At 47.5% G+C, this 25,709-nt stretch overlaps 1 protein-coding gene across 2 annotated transcripts in view; it reads left to right on the top strand.

Annotated features, from left to right (window-relative positions):
- The window catches only part of LOC147672018 (mitochondrial coenzyme A diphosphatase NUDT8-like), a 140,774-nt gene that overhangs the window by 33,254 nt on the left and 81,811 nt on the right, over positions 1–25,709 (top strand). For both annotated transcript variants that reach the window (XM_086948050.1, XM_086948049.1), the window contains exon 2: positions 20,322–20,653. In XM_086948050.1, coding sequence (XP_086804176.1) covers positions 20,337–20,653 — 317 coding nt within the window. In that variant the 5' untranslated portion in view covers positions 20,322–20,336. The remainder of the gene's footprint in view (positions 1–20,321; positions 20,654–25,709) is intronic.

Raw genomic sequence — 25,709 nt, 5'->3', positions numbered from 1 at the left:
TTGAGGATGGGGGAGATATGATCAAACCTCTTGCAATCAGAAATAACCCTGACCACGAGGTTCAGGACAGACTTGATTGGGGCAAGGTGGACTTTGGGTGTTACTAATTTATTTTTTTATTTTTAAAGTTTTGTATAGCGCTAGCTAGACCCATAGGTATCAGAGCGCTTCTCATACATATTGTGCAAAGCCAAAGGGCCTTACATTACCTAGAAGGCTGATAGTAAGTAAGCAAACCACGGATAAAAAATACAGTATGAACAATAAATAACTGTGCAACGGAGGGGGAAAGAAAAAAAAGAAAAACAAGGTGATTAGCATAGTCCGTTCGCCAACAATCCTTGAATGGGAGTCAACTCGGGATAGTGAGGTCTAGGTTAGTTGACGTTGTTCAGGAAAGTATTTATTAAGGAGATGGAGTTTGAGGTCCCTTTTGAAACAAGAGAAGGAGAGGTTGCATCTGAGGACTCCTGAGAGAGCGTTCCATATCCTGGGAACGTTGCCAGAAAACGATTGGTATTGGGTGGTTTTCTTTTTCATTTTTGGCGGAATGAGAAGGAGTGAGTTGGAGCTTCTTAGTGTTCTGACTTGACCTGCTCTTACCAGTTTGTTGTTCAGGTAGTTGGGGGCCAGAGAGTGGAGAGTTTTGTGTGTGATGCAGGCCAGCTTGTAAATACATCTCCCTTCCATGGGAAGCCATTTGAGGGAGTTGAGAGCTGGAGTGATGTGATCAAATCTTTTTACTCCAGATACAAGTCGAGCGGCCATGTTCAGCACTGCCCTTTGGGGGGGTCTAGGTGAGCTTTTGGAGTCCCAGTAAGGTTGGCGTTCCCGTAGTCGATTTTAGAGAGAACCAGGGATTGAACTACTGTCTTGAGGTCATCATGGGGAAGAAAAGGCTTCAATTTCTTGAGGTGTTTTAGAGACAAAAGAGCACTTTTTGCAGAGTTTTTGATGTGGTCCTCCATTGATAGGTTCTTGTCAAGGGTGATGCCTGTAGACTTAACTGAGTCGGATAGAACGAAGGGGCAGTTCAGGGCAACCAGATTCTTGAGCCACTCTTGGATAGGACGATGGTTGCTTTTTGGAGATAATAGGATCAGTTCCGTTTTATCAGGGTTGAGCTTTAAGTGATTGACGTTGAACCAAGCTTGGATCTCCAAAGAATGGTATTGAGGTGTTGGATGTCATCGGGAGACTTTATTTTGAAATAGATTTGGGTGTCGTCTGCATAAAGGTGGTAACTCACTCCAGATTTTTTCAAGATGATTGTGAGGCTCTCCATGAAGAGATTTAAGAAGGACAGGGATAGGATTGAGCCTTGTGACACCCAAGTGTGACTTTTGTTGGCTTCGAGAGACAGGATTTGATTTTAATTTTTTGCGAGCTATGCTGGAGGAAAGAGGTGAACCATTTGAGTACAGTACCATTTATGCCGGAGCGCTTTGACAAGGTCTCTAGAAGAGCTGGATGATGAACTGTGTCGAATGCCGCAGATATGTAGGCAGGCATCACCATAATCTAAGGCTTTGCGAATGTCGTCCGAGACGTTGAACATGAAATGAAAGCAGGGTTTATAAAGTTCATGGCTGCCCGTGAGCGTCCCAGCACTAGTGAGAGCGGTAGTGGAGAGGAAGTGGGGAATTATGGGAAGAGCCAAGTTTTCAGGAGCCTACGAAAAGCGAGAAGGTTGGGTTCGGCGCGCAAAGTCAGGGTCAGCGAGTTCCACAGCTTGGGGGCGTTTTAGGAAAAGAGGCGACCTGTGCGGGCCTTTTTGATCCTAGGTATGTGAGCCAGATGTAGGTGTGCTGAGCGTAGATTTCTGGGAGCTTCATGGGGTCTAATCAGATTTTGTAGGATATGGGGCCCCCTGCCGTGAAGGATTTTATGAGTTGGGCAGAGGGATTTGAAGTGTATTCGCTCCAAAATGGGCAGCCAGTGAGGCAGTCTAAGGGTCGATTTTGCAGAGCTCCTGCTGTTAGTGCCTGTTAGAAGCCTGGCTGCGGAATTTTGCACTACTTGTAGTTTGGCAATGACTTTCTTAGGGGCACCAAGATACAAAGCATTGCCATAATCCAATCTGGATAGTAGAAGGCTCTGGATGAGGAGCTTCCTGGAATCTTGGGGGAGCAGGGGAAGAATTTTACGGGTAGTCCGTAGGATGCCGTAGCAGGCCCCTGCTGACTTCCTGGCTGGCGTGGTGAACGTCAGAGCCTGGTCGAGCCACATGCCCAGGCTCTTGATGGATTGTTTTGGGGCCGGGGCGGGCCCCATGCATGGAGGCCACAGAGTCTTTGGAATGAAGTGAGATTGGTTGCCTAATACCAGTATCTCAGTTTTATCACTGTTGAGTTTAAGATGTGAGCAGTCCATCCAGTGTGAGATATCTTGGAGGCAAGAGTGAAGGTTATCAGGGCATGGTTAAACTGGCTGAGGGAAACAACAAGCTGGGTGTTGTCAGCGTACGTCACAAGTTTAACACCATGGGGAGTGACTATTTTCTCCAGGGGGGACATGTAAGCATTAAAAAGAGTGGGGCTCAGGGAAGAGCCCTGGGGGACTCCACAATGTACAGGGGTGGCACGGGATTTAGAAGTTAGCACGAGAACTTGAAAGGAACGATTGTGGAGGAAAAATTTCAGCCAGGATAACGCGGACCCAGAAATTCCCAGTTCCCTGAGCCGGTAAATCAGAGTGACGTGGTTCACTGTGTCGAAGGCTGCGCTCAGATCCAGGAGGATCACTGCCACTGATCCTCCTGAATAAAGGATCTTTCTTGCCTCCTCCACCACCGCGATCATAGTGGTTTACATGCTCTGGCCCGGGCGAAAGCCCGTCTGGGACGGGTGTAGGAGTCCACTGGTTTCCAGGTAGGCTGAAAGCTGCTGGTTGACAAGTTTTTCAGCAGTTTTGCTGACTATGGGCAGTAACGAGATGGGGCGGTAATTACACAGTTCAGCAGGATCGAGGTGGGATTTCTTTAGAAGGGGTTTTAGTATAGCCCTTTTCCAACCAGGGGGCACAATACCTTGTAGTAAGGAGGTGTTAATGAGTTTGGCCAACGGGGGCGGGATAGTAGGGGCAACTAATTTTAAAATGTTGGATGGGGCTGGGTCAAGTGGAGAGCCACTTTTGATGGAGAGAAAGATGGGGAGAAGGGTCTACTCTGAGGTGGACGAGAAAGAGTTTAGGCAGGGACTGTTTTGTTGCTGTGTGCTGGAGGGGGGTTCTAGCGGAATTTCTCCAGTGGGGGGAGGAAGGGATTTTAGAATGTTTTGAATTTTCTCATTGAAAAATTCAGCGAACTCGTTGCAGCGATCGCCGAGGGGTTCTACAGGGGGGGTGGGTCTGGAATTTTTAAAAGCTTGTTTACTATGCGGAAGATTTCCTGGACGAGCTAGAGGAGGCCCTGATTTTTTCCTCAAAGAAAGCGGCTTGAGTTATTTTAAGGGCCTTTTTGTAGGTTAGGATTGATTGACTGTAATCTCTCTTTTTTTGTGGGGCAAATTCTTTCCTCCAGGCTCTTTCATTTTGTTTTGCAGAGTTTTTTTTAGCAGACGGAGGTCGTTATTGAACCAAGGGGACTTGGACTTCCCACCAAGGGTGTGGACGGGTTTCTTTGAAAGGATTATATCAAGAGAGTCCTTAATCCAAGCAGAGAAGTTAGTATCCGCTGCATGGGTAAAGGGGTCGTGGGGTGGGAGGGAGCGTTCGAGGAGTTGCCTCCAGTCTTCTGTGGCCAATTTCGACCAGCGGCGTTCAAGGGTATTGGGGGCCGATTTGGACCGGTAGGAGACCGGAATGTGCAAGCTAAAAGAGATTAGGGAGTGGTCTGACCAAGGAAGGGGGACAGGGTTTTGCACCTTAAGATCGGAGATGTTCGAAAATAGGGGGTCGAGGAGGTGGCCCTTAATATGGTAGGTTGGTAATCAAGCAGATGAAGTTGGTATGCTGCGAGGTCAAGTTCCAACTCAGACGCCGCTTTGTCGCCAGAGTTGTCAAAGTGAAGGTTTAGATCTCCTAGAATGGTAAAATTAGGAGAAGTGCTAGCCAGGGCGAGGGAGGCTTCTAAGAGGGAGCTGCAAAATTGCCCTGGGGGGCCGGGAGGGTGGTAGACAAGGATCCCTGACAGAGATTTCAGTGGGGAGATTTGAATGAGGAACAGAGCATTTTCACAGTCCAAAATAGGACTATCGGATAGGCGGCAGGACAGGTGATCTTTGTATATTGCTATTCCTCCTCCCTTCCCTGATAGTCTGTCCAGACGCTGGATCATGTAGCCAGGGGGTAGGGCTCGCACGATGTCAGGGTTGGATTCAGGTGAGAGCCATGTTTCCGTAAGAAACAGGACCTCAAGGTGGTAGTCTTGAAGAAGCATATATATTTCGAGGGCGTGTTTGGGCAAGGATCGGCAGTTAAGCAGCGCCATGTTGAACGGGACCAGTGGAGGGGGGCAAGGGTCATGTCCCACGAGTCGAAAGGTACAGTTGGGACAGTGAGTGAAGGAGTTCATCATAGTGATGATATGAGTGTAGAGCGTGTGGGGAATCTGCCTGAGTTGCAAGAGGGAGTCCCTGGAGTAAAACGGAGGTTAGAGAGTGGTGGTGGGGATGGTGCGGGGCCCTGGGCCCGGTCTGGCGCGGACGGGCGCAGATGGGCTTGCCTCTGGCGCGCCTCCGGCACGCCATTGGCGCGCCCGCTGCGCGGACGGGTAGCGAGGTTCATTTTGTAAAGTGAGGCAAGTGTCACCCGCAACACTAACCCGACGACCTCCACTCCCCCAAAGATGGCGCCCGTAGAAGTGCGCCCGCAAGGGAGATCACGAGTCCAAGTGAGCCCCAAATCGGCCGCCTGCAGGTGCTTGACCCTCGGGTAGAGCGAGTGCGGTAAGTAGGGCTAAAAGGGATTTTTTTTTAAACGTTACATAAAAAGTGTTTCTACACAGTTTTAAACACACAGTATTAAATCACTGTCCTCTAGTTCCCGGCTTCCGCCTCAGGAATTTCTAACTCAATCAGGGAGTGATCGTGATGCCGAGTCTATATGTAGAGTGAGGCAAGTGTCACCCGCAACACTAGCCCGCCGACCTCCACTCCCCCAAACATGGCTGTTTCAGTGCTACAGCCTTTCCTGAATCCTGATTGAAAGGTGTCAAGGAGGTTGAACTCATCAATGTGTTTATTGACTTGGTATAGGTCTGAGGTTGTTCAGATCATTAGGTTCGGCCCCTGGTTTCTTGAGTATGAATGTGATTTGTACTAGTTGAAGGGAGTCTGGGACACAGCCTGAGGTGAGAGAGGCATTAATGATTTTTGTCCAGAAAGGGGAAATGGTGTGGTTGAGTTCTTTTATGATGGTGGAATGGAGGGGGTCCATGGTGTGGGAGTAAGGTTTAAGATTAGAAATGATCTTGAAGACCTCGTTTTCTTGCCATTTGCTCAAAGTCGGACCAGTGCGCATTGTTTTTTAGCTGGAAGCCGGTCTGCTTGTCCTTGTACAGAACTCTTTCTGCGTTGTTGGGGGAAGTAGAAGGGGAGCAGGTAACGAGGGAAGGAATGTTTGCAGTTTGTATCACGGATTGATCAATTTTCAAGACTTTATTAGTGAAGAAGGTGGCAATTTCTTCACATCGCTCATTTGTGGCTTCGATATCTTGAGAGGGGGTGCCGTTAGTTTGGCTTTTGACAATGCTGAAGAGTTCTCTCAGTCTGTTTTTCGCCAGATCTAATTGGCTGCTGAAAATGGACGCCTTTTCCCTGAAAATGTGTTTTTTGTATGCCTGCCGAGCAGCTCTAAGTTCTGTTAGGTGTAAGGTCGAGGGGTTAAACCTCCAAGCCCTTTCCATTTGTCTGAGTTGGCGCCGTTCATCATTTAGCTCCATGTTGAACCAGGGTTTCGATTTGTTTTTCCTCTGTTGTTTGAGTTTGAGTGGAGCTACTTGGTTTAAAACCTCTGTCATTTTTGAGTTAAAGTGTGTAGTGAGGTCATCAGCCGTCCATGATGAGGGATGGAGTTGGAGATGGGGATGAATCAAGGATTCAAGTTCGGATAAAGGGAATTATTTTGATGTTTCTGGTCAAGAGTTTAGGTTTGACGTCACAAATAGGTTGGTGGCTGACAGGTGTGTCAATCCTGAACAGAATGAGGTGGTGGTCGGACAGGTCAATGGGAGAAATCTCTCTCAAAGAGACCAGTTTGTTGTTGGTAATAATCGCATCGAGTGTTGCACCTTTGATGTGAGTTGGCTTTTTGCAGAGTTGTTTGAGGTTATTTATTTCCAGAAGGTTGGATAGGTTCAGGACAGTGGAGTCTTTTGGGTCGTTCCAGTAGATATTGAGGTCACCCAGGAACACGTCTTTTGTATCTGTCAAGGAGAACCGTGTTATTAGGTCTGTTAGTTCTTCGGGAAAAAGATTACGTTCTCCAGGTGGATGGTAGATGGTGTGGAATTTGATGGATGAGGTGCCCTTAATGGTGAGTTCGACACCCAGGTATTCAAACGATAGGTATTCTGCAGGTTTGAGATTGGTAATCTGTATTCCAGCTTTGTGGATGATGGCTAGCCCCCCCCCGGTTTGATCGGCCTGTCTTGTCTGCTTATGTTGTACCCTGGGGGGGGGGGTGAGGATGTCAAGGATGGGGTAGAGTGGACATTGAGCCAGGATTTAGTGAGGAAAGCGATGTAATCTCTTCAGCGAGCAGAGCTTCAGCAATGTCAGTAGCATGTTTTATGCAGATCTGCAGTTTAGGAGCATGCACGAGAGAGGGCGGGGAGCCTCGATGATTGGGGGAGTTAGGTGGATAGAGGTGTATTGAGCAGGGGATCTAGGCGAGTGGACAGTATTATGGATTCTGTTTGTGCCTATAATAACAGGGATGTGGAAAGGGGCAGACTTCTGTCTGGAAGCGAGGTATGAGTCATTGATCTCATCTGGTTTCGGTACTGAGAAGGGCTGTCTATCCCAGTTGGGACTAAGTGTTTGACTCGCTGCTGGACTGGGGGGTCGAGGGGTGCTCTGGGGAGCCATGAGATGTGTATTGAGTGGGGCTAAGGGAGGTGTATTGAGTGGGGTAGGGGCCATGAGAGGTGAATCCAGAGGGGCCATGGGAGGTGCATTGAGTGGGGTAGGGGCAGGAATACTTAGGGGGAGGGAGCACAGTGGCTTGTCTCTGTTGAGGAGGTTTTGCTGTAAGTGAAGGAAATCAGCAATAAGGGAGTTCATTTTCCTCTCCATTCTGTTCAGTTGCTGTGTTATTGAACTGAAAAAGTTTGAGGTTTTAAGCAGGGGCCGAGACAGACTTGAGTCTATGGAGGGAGATTTAACAGGGGTCAGGGATAGGATGGAGTCCCTGGGATTAGGAGAGGGGAGAGGTTTTTCACTGGGAGCCGGATTAGTCATTTTCCCATTCGAGGAGTTCAGGGGAGGAGAAGTGGGACTAGTGTCCAGGTGAGGAGGTAGAGAAATTCTAGGCAGGGCGTCCGAGTTCTGGGTCATGTCAGAGAGATTAGCGGTGGAGGTAGGTTGTGTACGTGGGAGTGCAGCAGCAGAAGGGGAGTGTGCAGAGGAGGGAGGGGGGAGAGAGACCATAGCATTGGGAGTGGCGTTCGACCCTGGGGGAGTCAGGGTCGGGGAAACAGGGACTGTGTAGGGGGTCGGGGAAGAAAGTGAGGGAGGGTTCAGATTATCAGGGGTGGGGAGGTGAGTGTCTGAGGGGATTTCAGTCGCAGGAGGGCTAAGGTCAGAGACCAAACTGTCTGGATCGGCCATGTGGGGATTGTTAGTTGTGAGTTTGTCGCTCCTGGTGTGCTCAGTTGATGTGATCGTGGTGGGTATTTGGCGACGGAGAGTAATGATAGGGGTGGTGTGATTGCAGTCATTGATGGTGGATGTCCATGAGTAGAAGAGAGGGTCTTCAGGGCAGGGAGATTGGATCAGTTCCACGTTATTAGTGAGGGTGGTGAGGGATGGGGAGATAGGGTTTGATGGCTCAGTTGAGTTAACGAGGAGAGAAGAGTGGGTAAGTGGCGGTCAAAAGTGGTGAGGTGCTGGTTGGTGGCTTGTATGGGAATGGTTCCAGTTCTGTAGATGGAAATGGTGAGTTCCCCTTTGAAGGTCGGGGAAATGGAAGTGGAGATTTTTTCACCATAGGGAATGATTACTGACTTGGCGACTTGGAGGTGAAGAGAGAAGGTGTTATTCCATTTAGCAGTCCGATTGGTGTAAAAAATGAAGTTAGTTTTCGTGCAGCTGTTGGACGCTGAGTGATAGTTATCTACAAAGAGTGTTTCCGGATGTTGTTTTAGGGTACTGTGTTTGAAGTTCTTTTTAGCGTTACTGGTCATTTTGTTAGGGTAGTTAATGGACCAGGAGTTGGGTCCGTAACGCACAAGCGTAGCGTTTCGGGTGGGGTTAGGCGGGCGCATGATTGGAAGGTAGAAAAGTCGAGATGTAGTAGGTGAAACCTAATAAGCATAAAAGCACATCTAAAAGCATAAATCAAGGTGCATAAAACATAATACAAACATTACATTTCCTAGCACCTATAAAAAGCAAATGTAATAGTCCCCTGGGCCAATTGGCCATCTCTATGGGGATCAAATGCCCTCTGTCCAAAGTCAGGGCGCGCTGCCAATGCAGCGACAGTCACGGGTGCGCACTTGGCACAAACCTAAATGTGGCAGCTGCCCACTAATTGCTGGACAGCTGGGCATCTTCAATCACAGGCCTAAACGTTGCAGCTGGCACTAAGTGCTGCGCAGTTGTGCAGGCCAAGGTAGGGGCGAAGGAGTACATCTCACTCCTATATAAAGCCCATGTCCTCTAAAAGTGAAGAACCTAAACGGTGCAACTGCCCACTTCTTGCTGGGCAGCTGTGGAGTCAGGAAAATAGCGGTGTGGGCTCTCAAAGGCCCTTTAAACAAATTACTGAGATAGTTCAGGCCTCTTTTTCAGTCCTCTTCTCACCTTTCTTCCTTCTATCACTTTTGTTCCTTGTGGTGGTGCCGTTCCAATATGGCCGCCTCCTTTGGATAGCATATCGTGGGCAGCTGTGCAGACCTATTTATTTTCCCATTGACTGTGGGTTGACTGTTGTAGTCTTGTTTCCCTTTCCACTCTTATTTCCAATCAGCGTTAAGTTTTGAGTTCTTTTTCAGTTGCTACGGTTTTGTGTTGGTTCAGTGAGTAGTGGGCGAGAGGTGTAGAGATACGCGTTTCTCTGTTAGTGGGTCGGGCAAATGCTTCCGAGGATGGGTGGGTTTGGGTGTGGGCGCAGTGAGTTGTGATGTCGCTGCTAACTGGAGTTTCCTTCCTGTGCACTGTTCTGGGGGGTTGGGTGCCGATTTGTGATGCAAGTGTGCCTACTACTCAATTAGCCGTCTGCTTGAAATACATTTCCTGGCACCACATAATCACATTAGGGCCTGGCACTCAACAAACCTCCCAGTCCCCCTGGCCAACTGTCCATCTCAAAGGGATTCCGTGGATGGTCACTGTCAGTTGAACTTCGCCCCCCTCTCGTTTTGTGTTGGCGAGTTAGTTATTCACGCTCAGATATCCCACTTGTGTGGTTGGCCCCACCATTCACTTGTGTTTCTTGTCGCAGCTGTTGGTCTCAGACTTTATCCTCCTCTTCCACACGTCATCCACTTGCTCCAGGCTCTTTATCCCCCCGCTCCGATATGCCTGGCTGGGACAACTCATCCTTTCTGTGCAGCGGCCGCCATTACTGGTGTGCTGTTGTTCGCTCACCGCTCCAGTTTCGGTTTTGTTTTCCTGATGTGAGGCGAACTCGCGTTATGGTCCTCGACGGGTATTTTTTTCCCCCTGTTATGCGTTACTCGTCATCCACTCACTCTCGGCTCTTATCCCCCTGCTCTGATTTTCCTGGCTGTAACAGATCAAACTTTCTGTGAAATGGCCACCATTACTGGCGTGCTGTTGTTAGGGCACCGCTCCAGTTTCGGTTTCGCTTTCCTGATACGAGGCGAGTTGGTCCTAGACAGGTATTTTTTCCCCCGTTATGCGTAGCCGGTCTGCCCGGTCTTCTTGGCAGGCAAATGAGATTAAACGTGCACTGTCCCTTTAAGGCAGTCCCGGTCTTGGAATCAGATTCAGGCCGTGGCCGGGTTGGCTTTGGAGCTTCAGTTGCAAGCACACAATCAGCAACTAGACTCCATCTAGCTGAGCATCCCCATGAGAGCAAGGCGTTCCCGTAGTCTAATCTGGAGAGTACTAATGATTGAACAACAGATATAAAATCGTCAGCAGGAAGGAAGGGTTTGATTTTCTTGAGGTGAAGTAGGGAAAAGAGGGCGTCTTTTACTGCGCTTTTAATGTGGGCAGCAAAGCTAATGTTTTGGTCAATGCTTATTCCAAGAGATTTGACAGTGCTAGAGGGGACCAAGGAGCAGTTGAGAGCTTTGATGTCGGAGAGCCAGTGTTGAATAGGAATCCGGTTGTTTTGAAGGGCGAAGATAATGACTTCGGTTTTTTAGGGTTGAGTTTCAGGTGGTTGTGATGGAACCATTGTTGAATCTTAGTCAGGGTATCATTCAGGTGCAGAATGTCAGCATGGGATTTGATTTTATAGTAAAGTTGGGTATCGTCAGCATAGAGGTGGCAGTTGATACCAGCATTCTTTAGAATGAGGGTGAGGGGCTCCATGAAGAGGTTAAATAAAGAAGGAGAGAGAATTGACCCCTAGGGGACACCCAAGAAGACAGGCATGGGTTTAGAGAGGCAGTTGCTGATTTTAATTTGTTGTGTTCTGAACTGAAAGAAGGAGGTGAACCATTCGAGGAACGGACCATTGAAGTCGAATCGGTCTTTGAAGGTTTTGAGTAGGGCAGAGTGGCTGACAGTATCGCAAGCAGCAGAGAGGTCAAGAAGGATGAGAAGGGAAGCCTCCCCCTTGTCTAGGGAGTGATGGATATCATCCACATTGTTGAGCATCTCAGTTTCTGTGCTAAATCCCTTTCGGAAACCTGACTGTTGTGCGTCCAAAAGGTTGAATTAGTCAATGTGTTTATCCAGTTGTAGCAAAACACATTTTTCAAGGGCCTTCAAAAGAAGAGGCAGGCTAGAGATAGGACGCAGATTAAAGTCATTAGGGTCAGCAGTGGCATTTTTGAGGATGGGAGAGATTTGGCCAAGCTCGAGGGAAACCAGGACGCAACCAGGGGCCAAGGAGGAGTTGATGATGGTAGTCCAAAAAGGAGTAATGATATGCTTTAATTCTTAAACGAGGTTGGCAGGGAGCTGTCAAAGGTGTGCAAAGAGGGTTTAATCTTAGTGATAATGTTGCAGACTTCACGCTCCGTAACAGGGCTGAAGTAAAGCCAAGAGGCGTAATTTTTGAGCTGTGGATTCGGGAGGCAGTCTTCCAGGGGGCGACTCCATGCGGGGGTAGAACAGGATGTGGAGGGGGTGGAGAAAAAGGCGACTTTGGAGAGAGTTCATGGAGGGGTGAGGTGCTCAGAGGCAAGGTATTTGACGCGAAGGATAGATCAATTTTGGCAATTTTCTCAGAAAGGAAATTCACACTTTCTACACATCTTTTGGTAGTGGCGATCAATTTGGGGGGGGGGGGTGCAGACGCAGTTTGATTTTTGATGATATTGAAAAGTTCCCTAGGTCTATACTTAGCTTGGTCGAGTTGAGCGCGAAAGAAGAAAGCCTTTTCATTGTGGATGTGTTTTTTGTAATTACCTCTGGAGGTTCTGAGGAGAGCAAGGTTTGGGGGAGAGGGATGTAGTCTTCATGTGCGTTCTGTCATCCTAAGCACGCGTCTCTCATTGTTGAGATCCGTATTAAACCAGGATTTGGAGGGGATGTTTCTTTGCGGTTTTAGTTTGGCTGGGGCAATTTGGTCAAGAACCACAATGATGGATTTGTTGTAGTGCTCAGTGAGAGCATTGCCATTTTGTGAGGGAGGTGGGAGTTAAAATCTCGCTTTAAGTTTAGACTCCAATACTCCTGGAGGGATAAGGTGAAGGTTTCTGGTTAATTTCTTACATTTGAAGGTAATGGGGGGAGGGGGAGGTGTAATGCTGTTGATCGTGAAGAGGATAAGGTGATGGTCCGACCAGTCAATAGGAACAATGTGCGAGATGATGGCGTCAAGAGTAGCTCCTTTATCATGTGTTGGGGAGTGGCAAAGTTGAATCATGTCTGTAACGTCGAGGAGGTCATTGAGGGCACAAACCGAGGGATCAGTCTTATTGTTCCAGTGACTATTGAAGTCACCGAGGAAGATGTTTTTGAGGTTGGACATTGAGGCAAGGGAAAGTAGGTCAGACAGTTCCTCTACAAAGGATAAAGGGTCGCCCGGGTGATGGTAAATAATATGTAGTCGAATAGCAGGTGCCCCCTGAACTTTAAGTTCGGCTACCATGTATTCGCAAGTGGTAAGATCTGAGTTCTTAACGAGGGTCAGTGGGAGTTCATCCGTACAAATTATGAATAGATGAGGAGTGAGCCTTGAGCCAGGTTTCCATGAGAAAGGTGATGCCAATGGCTTCACTGAGGATCGTCTCCGAGATTTCTGTGGCATGTCGTGCTGCCGATCGGCAGTTGACCAGCATGCAGTTGAGGGGCTTGAGGTTGGTCTCAGGGGAGTATCCCGAGTGGATAGTAGTGAGTTGTGGCGGAGGCATGGGCTAGCCGGGGGTGGCAGGGGAGCGGCTTATCCCCAGGATCACGGGAATGGTGGAGTGATGAGTAGGAGGTTGACTAGCTGCCATGAGTTGGGGAGGAGGCCAGGGCGAACCAGTGGCATTAGGGCAGGGGTTAATCCCTAGGGTCACCGGGATAGTGGAGAGAGGCATGCGAGAGTCAACAGTCAAGGAGCTGGGGAGTAGGAATAGTCAGGCTCCCACGGGTCCGGGGCGGCGTGATGGGTCAGAGTTTGGTATGGGTTAAAAAGGGGATTATGAGGGGGTCGTTCAGATAGGATACCATAAGAGGTGGTACTTCTTTGTGGAGGGATTGAAGTGTAGGGATGCACGTCTCTGATTATGACGGGAAGGTTGGCAGGTTTAATTTGAGAGAGGGCGTTAAAGTCTTTCCTGAGAGATGAAAGTTCCAACGTCAAGACGGAGAGGTGGAGTTCAATGTTAAGAAGCGATGTGATGAGCCTGACTGCAGTGTTTAACGTTTCAGAAGGCCCGCAGGAGTGGCATTGACAAAATCTAATTTTGATATAACAAGAACTTGAACTGCTATTTTGGGTCTGCAAGGGGGAGGTAAGGTTTATGTTTTCTTAGGATGTGAAGTTGAAGATTAGCTCTTCTGGTGGTGGAACTAATGTGCTTTTGCTTGGAGAGTCTATTATCCAGGGTAATCTCTAAGGATTTTGCAGAGTCAATGAGGTGTGGGGTGCAATTTAAGGTAATGAAATGTGGGAGCCAGACTTTGATAGTAGAGATGATGGCGGGTGGTAAAATCAATAGGAATTCTGTTTTGAGGGCATTTAGTTTGAGGTGGTCAAGAGTTATCCAATGTTGCGTTTTTATCAGGATGGTGTTGTCATCGTGTGGAGGCAATTTTTAATTTAAAGCTGGGTGTCGCCTGCATGCATGTGATAGGAGATATGTGAAAGATTGAGGATTTTGGTTAGGGACTCCATGTATGGATTAAACAATGTTGGGGAGAGAGTGGAACCTTGGGGTACACCCTGCGACACTGGCGATTGATTAAAAAGAGCTTGGTTGATTAGGATGAGCTGGGATCTATTGTGAAGGAAAGAGGAAAACCATTTTAGCAAGATGTCGGAGAGGCCCATACTGTGTCCTAAAAGGTTCAGCAGAGTATCAGGATTGACCATATTGAACGCTGCTGACAAGTCAAGAAGGATTAGTGAACAGGATTCATTCTGGTCAAATGAACGCAATGCATAAGCCACAATGTGGACCAGGGCCTTTGTTGTGCTGTGACCCTGTCAGAAAATGATAGTGTACCTGGCGCACTCTGATAAGATTTATTCAGATATTACGATAAGTGTGCAATGTTGTGTAAATGCCTAATGAGCATAAGTAAATGACCTTAGAGGCCCAGCCCCTCAAGGGCGACTGGGACAACAACATGCAACAACATCTTGGTTTAAACAATAAAACGTTCAATACTTTTTGTCATTTGTTCATTCAGATCAGCTTTTTATATTTTTCCACGAAGTTCAAAGAAGCATTATACATAAACAATATTTTTCACATATTTTGATATATTGCATTCATCATCAAAATATATATACACATTATTGACTTCACACCGAATGCATTTCGAGACATGAGTCTCTTCTTCACGGGTATAGCTTCAAAAGAAATTATATAAAATGAGACCAATTCATTAAGAAAAAGATTGTTCTCTGTGCACTTTAGTGAATCAAACCCAATCACCAACACCTATGTGACAAGCCAGCTTGGCCAAACTTACTTGAAGTTCTCAATGTATTCCTACGAAACAATAAAATAAAACAAACAAACAGACTTAATCAGAGTCCAACAAAATTACTACCTTAGTATAGGCTCACACCAACATAAACCAAAACCTATGTACCTTAGGTTCTTTGTAATAAATCCTATTAGTGATGGGATAGTAGATAACTTCCTCTGTGGATCTGGCTCTGTAAAATTATATTAACTCTTGTTAGAGTTATATGATCAGATAAGCAATACCACAACTATAAGTGCGTAAATAGCCATAATCTTACCTAAAACAATAGTAGTAGCGGTTGAATAGCCAATTGGTCTGTGAAAAAATCGGAGTAACAAGCTCTTAGTTCTGATAGACTCCAAAACGGTCATAAAACCAAGCTGCCATGTGAATAGCTGAGATAAACGGTAACATAACACTGAGTGTTTGAATAGCCATTATCTTACCTACACGAATAGTGGTAAAGGTAATGTAGCCGAATGATCTGTGAAAAGATCGAAGGGAAAGACTCTCAGTTCTTGTATGCTTAACAAAAATTAAAAAGCAAACTCTCGCAACGCTAACTCGTTGAAAACTCTTACCTCACAGGCAGAGGTCTAGTCCTTTCACCATCAATCCTCATCGCAAGCAATCGACGCCATAGTGAGAATCGCGTTTCAAGAACAGAGGTAATCTTTCCGCGTCACATGATCGCGGAAGGATGATCATAGGCATAGAAAACGGGCTGAAGTAAACACGGAGTTACAAACACTGTAGGGGTACAGTGCTCATGCAACTGTACTCTCACCTGTGGTCTACTGCACCCTGCTAGAGGGGTAGCTTACCTAGGCCACTGGCAGTAGGTTGTAGGCATGGCTCACAGGGAAGTGTGCCATGTCAACTGTTCACTTTTCTCTGCACCACAACATGCAGCCTGCAGTGGCTACGTGTGTGTGTTATGGTACATGACCTCTAGAGGTGGCACAATATGTGCTGTAGTCCTTAGAGACCTTCCCTGGTCACAGTGCCCTTGGTACCCATGGTACCTTTTACAGGGTGCTTACCTGTGGCCAGAGATATGCCACTTGTGGGTATAAAGGTACAGCTTTGGAAAAGAACACAGACCCTGGGAACCTGATTGGCAGGAACACAGGGCTCTTCAATATATTTCAAAGGTGGTGAGATGCACACAGATGTACTCCTATGTAAGCATGCTTAACTGTTTTAGGTCTGTAATGGCGTGCTCACTTGCTTCGCGCCCGCCCAATTAGCGCTGTGTAACTGAACGAAATGCGAAGGAACTTCATGTGATTCCTTTTCAAGCTGCACAGCCAAATTCCTCACTGAATGAATCCAATAAATCGAAATTTATTTGTTTAAACTTCACTTTTTTCAGTTTTCTCCTTCACTTTTCTCCCTGTTTAATTCATGTATAATCGATTTATTTTACTCATTTCCATTTTGATGCAAAATTCTCCAAAAAAACACATGAACTGCATCCGTTTCCACATATCACGTCTTTGTTTAAAACCCAATGCATCTTGGGATACTTCCCTTCATCTGGGGCAAATGCGCACTTACTGGCCTGCAATGGCAGGTTTGATACATGGTGGAAAAGCTATTCTTGTGGTGGGCTCAGTCAGTGCTGTCTCTCACCATTAGCCAGTGCAGTACCTGGGTATGTGAGGTACCTTTTTACAGGGCACTCACAGGCATAGCACCTAAACCAATCAAGTAAGCAACACTTCCTAGCATGGGTAGAATGGGCATGTGTGCATTCACATTAGAGTGGGAAAGCGCCCAGAGTCATAAGGCCACAGAAAGACAATCACCCAAAACCAGGAGGAGAAACAGCAAAAAAAAAAGGGAAATCCCTAAGAAGGGGCATGTCCAACAAGGACTTACTCTGAGTCGATTTTAACCCCTTGGCTGCTGGGGTAATTTTCCTGCTGTGCTGGAGGGCGGGGGGCGCGCACAGCGCCCCGGTGCTCATGACGAGCTCAGCTCGTCATGAGCTACAGTGCTCCTGTGCTCATGACGAGCTGAGCTCGTCACGGCCACACCCGTTTCAATAGAACGTTCAGCACAGCAGGGGAATTATCCCAGCGTGCGAGCGTTCTAATGGCCATGACGAGCTCAGCTTGTCATGAGCACCGGAGCACTGTAGCTCATGACGAGCTGAGCTCGTCATGAGCATGCAAGGGGTTAATGAACCAACCTATTAGAAGATAGTTCGGTTTGTAAGATTCAGTACTAGTCGCACAAATACTTGTTACAAATTGTAACCAGTATTTAGTACATCAGAATACTGATTCATCGAGCATATGTTCCTTTGCATTTGTGTTTAACCTAAGAAAACCAGTAGTTCTTCTCCTAATTCATATGTTCGCCCAGGATCAACCGGGTCCTTCATTTTTCCACCAGTAAAGGTGAGTGTGTATGAATAATGGGCTCCTCCACTAGTAAAAGTGAGTGTGTATGAACAATAGGCTCCTCCACCAGTAGGAGCGAGTGCGTATGAATAAAGGGCTCCTCCGCCAGTAGAGTCGAGTGTAAATTAATGAAGGGCTCCTCCGCCAGTAGAGTCGAGTGTAAGTGAATGAAGGGCACCTCCACCAGTAGATAAGAGTGTATGAATTAAAGGCCCCTCCACCAGTACCCTTCAATCATATACACCGGAATGTATATGAATAATGGACTGCTCCACCAGTAGCGTTGAGTACGTATCTTAAAGGGCTTCTCCACCAGTCGAGTCAAGTGTATGAATGAAGGGCTCCTCCACCAGTGGCGTTGAGTGTACATCATAAAGAGCTTCTCCACCAGTAGAAGCCAGTGCATATGAATAAATGGCTTCTCTGCCAGTAGAGATGAGTGCGTATGAATAAGGGTCTCTTCCGCTAGTAGAGGTAAGTGTAAATGAATAACGGGCTCCTCCACCAGTAGAGATGAGTGTATGAATGAAAGGCTCCTCCACCAGTACCCTTTAATCATAACACCAGAGTAATCTCAATAGAATGAGAGTGTATGATTAAAGGCCTCCTCCACCAGTAGAGGTTAGTCATTCACTCATTCAGGGATTTTTAGAGTGCATTACTCATCCGTGAGGGTCCGGTGGGTAGGGCTAGGTCGGCGGAGCGGAGGGTTGTCTTTGGGGCATGGTAGGAGATTCTTTCATTGAGGTATTGGGGTACGGTGTAATGGAGAGCTTTGTAGGTGTCTGTTAACAGTTTGAAGGTGATTCTTTTTTCATCTGGGAGCCAGTGAAGGACGTAGAGTTGATGGGTGATGTGACAATGTGGTGGGATGCTGAGGTTGAGTCTGGCTGCAGCGTTCTAGACGGTCTGGAGTTTGCAGAGGAGTGTTTGCTGATTCTGGCATAGGACGCCAGGGTGTTGACGACTTTCTCGATGACTTTGGTGGCGAAGCGGAGAAGAGAGACGGGCCTGTAATTCTTGAGGTCTGTCAGGTCTGCAGAGGGCTTCTTAAAGAGGGGTTTGACTAGGGCATGTTTCCAGTCATCGGGGAATGTTACTGTTTCGAGGGCGCAATTGATTGTTTGTCGTAGTTTGGGTGCAAAGGTGGTGGGGGCCCTGTGGAAGATGAGCGGTGGGCAGGGGTCTGTGGGTGCTCTGGAGTTGATGCTTACTATAGTCTTTGCAGTGTCTTCTGTGGTGACCGAGGTCCAGGTGAGGAGGGTCGGCTGGGTTGCTGGTGGGGGTGTTGTGTAGGTGACGTGGTCTTGGTTGTCGAAGTTGTCTTATAGCGTCCTGTACTTATGGTGGAAGAAGGAGCCGGATTTGTTGCAGAGGTCTTGGGTGGGAGGGACGTCTTTAGTTTCGCTGTAGGGTCTGATGAATTCTTGTACTATGGCAGAGTTCCTTGGAGTGTGGGAGTTGGAGGGGATTCTGTTCTGAATGAAGTTTCTCTTGGTTGATTTGATGAGTTGGTGGTGAACTGTGGTGGCAGCCTTGTAGGCCGAGCGTGCTTCTGGGGTTGCTGTTCCTCCATGTTTTCCCCAGTCATCGGCAAGAGCGATTGGCTTCTTGGAGGTCCGTTGTGAATCAGGTGGCTTTTGCGTTGTGTCATCTGGCGGAGTTCTGGAGGGCGGCGAGAATGTTGGTGCAGTTGGCGATCCATTGGTGTAGGTCGTTTGCTGCTGTGTTTGCATCTGTCAGGGGGGGGAGGAGTGCAGCAAAGGGCGGAGGTGATGTGTTCTATGGTGTTTTATGGTGATTTTTCTCCCATTTTCTGCGTGGGAGGCGTGGCGTGAGCTTGTGTGCGGTGGGTTTCTAGAAGGAGAAATGGATGCAGTGGTGATCCGCCCAGAGTGGTTCAGTTGTGTGTCTGAAGCAGATGTTGTTTTCTCCAGCGAAGATGGGGTCGAGAGTATGTCCTGCCGTGTGGGTGGGGGTGAAGCTGAGTTGTTTCAGTCATATGTTGGCAGGATTCTCTAGGAGGGCAGTGGTGTTGGGGTCGCTGAGGTTGTCCAGGAGGACGTTTAGGTCTCTGTTTGAAGGGAGTGTGTATGAATACAGGGCTCCTCCGCCAGTGACGGGAAGTGCGTATGAATGAAGGGCTCTTCACCAGTACACCAGTAGAGGTGCGTATATGCATAAACGGCTCCTCCCCAAGTAGAAACGAGTGTATGAATTATGTGCTTGTCCACAACTAGAGATGAGTGCATGATTGAAGTGTTCCTCCACCAGTAGAATTGAGTGTATGAATGAAGGCCGTTTCTTCCAGGAGAGATAACTGTTTGAATAAAGGGCCTCTCTTCCAGTAGGGTTGAGTGTTTGAATAAAGGGCCTCTCTTCCAGTAGGGTTGAGTGTTTGAATAAAGGGCCTCTCTTCCAGTAGGGTTGAGTGTTTGAATAAAGGGCCTCTCTTCCACTAGAGATGAGTGTATGAATAAAGGGCCTCTCTTCCACTACGGATGAGTGTATGAATGAAGGGCTTCTCTTCCACTACGGATGAGTGTATGAATGAAGGGCTTCTCTTCCAGTAGAGATGAGTGTATGAATAAAAGGCCTCTCTTCCAGTAGAGATGAGTGTATGAATAAAGGGCTTCTCTTCCAGTACGGATGAGTGTATGAATAAAGGGGTTCTCTTCCAGTAGAGATGAGTGTATGAATAAAGGGCTTCTCTTCCAGTACAAATTTGTGTATGAATAAAGGGCTTCTGTTTCAGTACGGATGAGTGTATGAATAAAGGGCTTCTCTTCCAGTACGGATGAGTGTATGAATAAAGGGCTTCTCTTCCAGTAGAGATAAGTGTATGAATAAAGGGCTTCTCTTCCAGTACGGATGAGTGTATGAATAAAGGGCTTCTCTTCCAGTACAAATTTGTGTATGAATAAAGGGCTTCTCTTCCAGTATGGATGAGCGTATGAATAAAGGGCCTCTCTTCCAGTAGAGGTGAGTGTATGAATAAAGGGCTTCTCTTCCAGTACAAATTTGTGTATGAATAAAGGGCTTCTGTTTCAGTACGGATGAGTGTATGAATAAAGGGCTTCTCTTCCAGTACGGATGAGTGTATGAATAAAGGGCTTCTCTTCCGGTAGAGATGAGTGTATGAATGAAGGGCTTCTCTTTCAGTACGGATGAGTGTATGAATAAAGGGCTTCTCTTCCAGTACGGATGAGTGTATGAATAAAGTTCTTCTCTTCCAGTAGAGATGAGTGTATGAATGAAGGGCTTCTCTTCCAGTACAGATGAGCGTATGAATAAAGGGCTTCTCTTCCTGTAGGGATGAGTGTATGAATAAAGGGTTTCTGTTCCAGTACGGATGAGTGTATGAATAGAGGGGTTCTCTTCCATTAGGGATGAGTGTTAAATATTTGCTTCCAGAGATCCATGTTTCTGGTCTGGATTCCTTGGGTGCCCATTCACCCTCTTCTGTTTCTGTTTCCAGGACAGCCAGGGGACCATGCTGCCTGCACTGTGTCGTGGCCGCCAGACCCTGAAGCCAGCTCTGACTCGCTGGTGTGCTTCAGCTGCCTCCAGTCCAGTGACCACCGAAGGGACAGATGGGACAAGGCCCGGGAGCAGCCCCATCTGGAGCTGCCTGTCCCCTGAGAACGAGAGGAGGTGCCGGGGGGTGCTGGAGATGGCCACCACTCGTTATCGCGCCTCGAAGGCCACTGCGGCTGTGCTGGTGCCGCTGTGCACGGTGACAGGCGTGCCGGCCTTGATGTACACCCTTCGGTCCTCTGAGCTCCGTGGGCAGCACAGGGGCGATGTCAGGTAGGCCTGGGCATGTGTGGCACTGGGTCGTCCTCATTGCATGGCTTACTTCTGTTTCTTTAAAGCGGGGCTGCAGGCCAGGCTGCCTCCTTCGGCATACACTTGCACATTCTGCTCACACTCAACGCAGAGAGAGAGGGACAAGACAGCAGGTAACCTCTGACTCACCAGCAGATGGTGCTGCTGTGCCATGTTTGAATCTCTGACGAGCACAGACTGAGGAAAGTAATCCCGTCGGTCAATTTGTGATTTGTATTGTTTTAATGCAATTTTATATAGGGCGGACCTTACCCAAAGGTGTCAGAGCGCTGTACCGTAGAACCAAGTACGTCATATGAGCACATTTACATACTTGCACGTTACACATACAAACAAGCAATAGATGACAGTCCCACAAAAATCAAAAACACAATAGGAATAGGATCGTACAGGCATAGATTACATATATACAACATTGTGAGAACTTCCTTGAGAGGCATGAACAGGGATGCATTAATTCTGGAATTGTCTTTTGAAGAGAAGAGATTTGAGGCCTGCTTTAGAAGTCCGGGTAGAGGTGGTGGTAAGGAGTTCCAGATGCTCACCGCATTGCCTGGGGAGCATTGCGCCATCGATCTTTCCCTTTTGAAGGTGTGGGGCTCCAGCAGTCATTTGTCTGCATTCCGTGAAGGTCTACTCTAGAGATTTTCAGTTTATTTGCCAGGTATCGAGGGGAGGAAGCCGTATTCCCACTATCAGGGCCTGACGCAAGTGAGCCTTTCTTTCATGAAGCCACACCGCAGGCCCTTTCTAGCACCATGGTCAGCGTTATCTTCTCACTAGGCTTGGAATGCCGCTGCTGCACCTTTGTCTGCCCCCTGGTTTACATGCCCTGTGGCCTCTAGGAGACACTACTGCAGCTGAGGCTACACACTCCTATTGGCCCTCATGTAATACCATTCTTCGGCCGCTAGATGCCGCTGCTGCACCTTTGTCTGCTCCCTTTGCTCACTGATCCTGTGCTCTCTTAAGCTTCAGCTGAGTCTACAAGCTCCTGTCGGCCATTGTGCATACCATTCTTAATCCACTAGATGCAGCTGCTGAAGAATGATCTGCTCCCTCACTCAGTATTTGATCCAGGATTCCTATAGGTGGCGCTATTGCAGTTAATTCCACTTATTTCTGCCTTCCTTCATCCGGTGCCACCCTCAGTCCCTGCTGTCCCTGCTTCCTCCGTCATCTGATTCTGTGCTCTTGCCGAGTACTTGCTTTCACTGCACCTTGCACTCCCAGACCAGAAACAGAAGAGCCGCCAGGTGTTACTATACACATGTACCTGCCTTCTCCCTCTGGTTCTTCACTGAATTCCTACCATACTGCCACCCTAATACCTGGGGTCTGAACCCTGAACCTACCTCCATTCTGCCCCTCCTGCACCAGAGCCATCCAACACGAGGGTCAAGAAAGGCTTTAGAACGCACTCTGTGTGTGGTCTTCATGGCCTCTGCTTTGGCCTGTGTGACCGTAGCCAATTCTGGCGCCTCTGCCTGATGGCTCCAACGGAACTAGCAGGGTTTCTGCCCAGTACCACCAGTGCCAACAGTGGCACCTTTTCTTGGTATCCTGGTGCAGATAGTGTTTATTGGGCAGTAACTGTTGCATGTGAGGCCTTTTCTTGGTATCCTGAAGTAGTCAGGGGCCACTGGGCAGTATCTGTCTGGTATGACACCTAACTTTTATTTGAATCGCGGAGTCGTCCGTGTTTATGAAGCAGTATCCCTGTGGGAGCAAGGCCTATTCTTGTTATGCTGAAGTTGTCATTGTTAATTGGGCAGTATCTGTGCGAGTGTGAGGACTTTTCTTGGTCGTGAGGCCTGAGTAGTGAATGTTTATTGGACAGTATCCGTGTGGACGTGAGGCCTGAGTAGTGAATGTTTATTGGGCAGTATCTGTGTGGACGTGAGGCCTGAGTAGTGAATGTTTATTGGGCAGTATCTGTGTGGACGTGAGGCCTGAGTAGTCAATGTTTATTGGGCATTATCTGTGCAGGGCATGAGGCCTGAGTAGTCAATGTTTATTGGGCATTATCTGTGCAGGGCATGAGGCCTGAGTAGTCAATGTTTATTGGGCAGTATCTGTGTGTGCGTGAGACCTGAGTAGTTAATGTTTATTGGGCAGTATCTCTGTGGGCCTGAGGCCTGATTAGTCAAGGTTTATTGGGCAGTGTCTGTGCAGGGTGTGAAGCCTGAGTAGTCAATGTTTATTGGGCAGGGCGTGAGGCATTTTTTGGATCCTGCAGTAGTGAAAGTTTATTGGGTAGTATCTTTGTGGGCGTAAGGCCTGAGTAGTAAATGTTTATTGGGCAGTATCTGTGTGGTCGTAAGGCGTGAGTAGTGAATGTTTATTGGGCCGTATCTGTGCAGGGCTTTAAGCCTGAGTAGTCAATGTTTATTGTGCAGTATCTGTGCAGGGTGTGAGGCCTTTTTTTAGTATCCTAGAGTAGTGAATGTTTATTGGGCAGTATTTGTGTGGGGGTAAGGCCGGAGTAGTGAATGTTTGTTGGGCAGTATCTGTGTGGAAGTGAGGCCTGAGTAGTCAATGAAGTAGTGTGGCTCACCGGTTAGAGGCGGCAGACCCGGGAGCAGAGGACAGCCCGGGACCAGGGTTCGATTCCCGGCGCGGCAGGTTTCTGGACCAGGGTCAGCGGACTCGATAATTCTCTCGCCTCGGTGCCCACTCTGATCAGCGATCACACTCGGCAACTCTGGGCATTAGTGCCTCATCTACCCATTAAGGGACCATCTCTCAGGGAAGCCAGGAAGGGTTTCGCAGCGGTCGAAGCGCCTTGGGACCCTACGGGTATGTAGTGCGCTATATAAATGCCTATACATTTACATTTACATCAATGTTTATTGGGCAGTATCTGTGCAAAGGCATGAGGCCTGAGTAGTCAATGTTTATTGGGCAGTATGTGTTTGGGCGTGAGGCCTGAGTAGGCAATGTTTATTGGGCAGTATCTGTGAAGGGCGTGAGGCCTGAGTAGGCAATGCTTAATGGGCAGTATCTGTGCAGGGCATGAGGCCTGAGTAGTCCATGTTTATTGGGCAGTATCTGTGTGGGCGTGAGACCTGAGTAGTTAATATTTATTGGGCAGTATCTGTGCAGGACGTGAGGCCTGATTAGGCAATGTTTATTGGGCAGTATAGGTTTGGGCATGAAGCCTGAGTAGTCAATGTTTATTGGGCAGTATCTGTGTGGGCGTGAGGCCTGAGTAGGCAATGTTTATTGGGCTGTATCTTTGTGGGCGTGAGGCCTGAGTAGGCAATGTTTATTGGGCAGTATCTGTGCAGGGCGTGAGGCCTTTTTTAGTATCCTGGAGTAGTGAATGTTTATTGGGCAGTATCTGTTTGGGCGTAAGGCCTGAGTAGTGAATGTTTATTGGGCAGTATCTGTGTGGTCGTAAGGCCTGAGTAGTGAATGTTTATTGGGCAGTATCTGTGCAGGGCGTGAGGCATGAGTAGTCAATGTTTATTGGGCAGTATTTGTGCAGGGCGTGAGGACTTTTGTAGTATTCTGGAGTATTGAATATTTATTGGGAAGTATCTATGTGGGCGTAAGGCCTGAGTAGTGAATGTTTATTGGGCAGTATCTGTGTGGACGTGAGGCCTGAATAGTCAATGTTTATTGGGCAGTATCTGTGCAGGGCGTGAGGCCTGAGTAGTCAATGTTTATTGGGCAGTATCTGTGCAGGACAGGAGGCCTGAATAGTCAATGTTTATTGGGCAGTATCTGTGTGAGCGTGAGGCCTGAGTAGGCAATGTTTATTGGGCAGTGTCTGTGTGGGTGTGAAACCTGAGTTGTCAATGTTTATTTTAAATGCAGTTCTATACAGTTTGCAGGTTTTACCCAATTATAAATGCAGCTACATAAAGTGTACCGGTTTTACCCAATCATAAATGCAGTTACATACATTGTATATCTGAAGGGTCATGTTTTAGATTTAATCTTTGCAGATGTCACCCAAGCTGCAATCAGGGATATAAGTATCCAATGCTGGACGGACCATGCTCTTGTCCATTTCTCCCTACACCTCCCTACTGACTTTTTGAGAGATTGTAGTTCGGGTCTCACCAAAGTCAGCAGGCAATGGTCCAGACTCCTGGAAAATTCTGGTCCACCCACTTTACTACCTGGTGGTTTTTCCTTGGGGGGAAATGTGAAAGAGAGCTATTTAAATCTATGCCAGCAAATTACAAAATCTTTGGATAAAGTAGTTCCCTTGCGGAAAGTTAGGGATAGGCATAAGTTCGCCATGCCTTGGTACTCCAACGATCTTCTCCAACAGAAATTGCGGTGTAAACAGGCAGATAGAGCCTGGAGGAAGCATTATTCAGAGCCGGATAGAGCTCTTTTTAAAAAGTCGTGTGAGAAGTTGGCCTGATATATAGTGATCACTATTCTAGTGATCACTGTGTATCATACTAAACGACCCTTATTGATGATTGGTTGTAAGTCAACCTTATAGACCAGCTATCCTAGTAGCATGGACAAGAGCAGTCTTTAGGCTAAACTCTAGAGGGCGTGTTAAGCCAGCTGTTATACCATCACATATACCCCTTGAACACCAAGTGAAAGGACACCACACAAGTTGTTATGAAAATAAAAGGATATTTATTTATAACAAGTCTACCCTGATCTCTTTATGAGTCAGGGAGCTAAGCACACAACAAAACTCTTAAGAAAATACTTTAAGTTGCACAATTTACACAAATGCCCGAGGGGCACGAAAAACCATATACTACAAAAGTGGAATGCGAAATACTAGCAGGTAAGTAACAAGATCCAGAGGCTTCAGGATCGCTAGGACTACACTACTGAACCCTAAGGTTAGGAGCAGGAGGCCTAGGGAGATCGGGTGCAGAGTGTGAACTCTCACGCGGGATGCGGGACAAAGTCTATGGAGGCTAGGTTTCGTAAAGTTACTGTTATCGGACGAATCCGACTAGATAAACTGAAAACGAAAAAGGATCTGGACACTTAGATAGTAGACCTATGTTGGAGCACCGAAATGCTCAGG

This window comes from Lissotriton vulgaris, unplaced genomic scaffold, assembly GCF_964263255.1.
Source record: "Lissotriton vulgaris unplaced genomic scaffold, aLisVul1.2 SCAFFOLD_3639, whole genome shotgun sequence".
NCBI lineage: Eukaryota > Metazoa > Chordata > Amphibia > Caudata > Salamandridae > Lissotriton > Lissotriton vulgaris.
The sequence above is the reverse complement of the archived record's forward strand: the minus strand, read 5'-3'. Positions and strand labels throughout refer to the sequence as shown.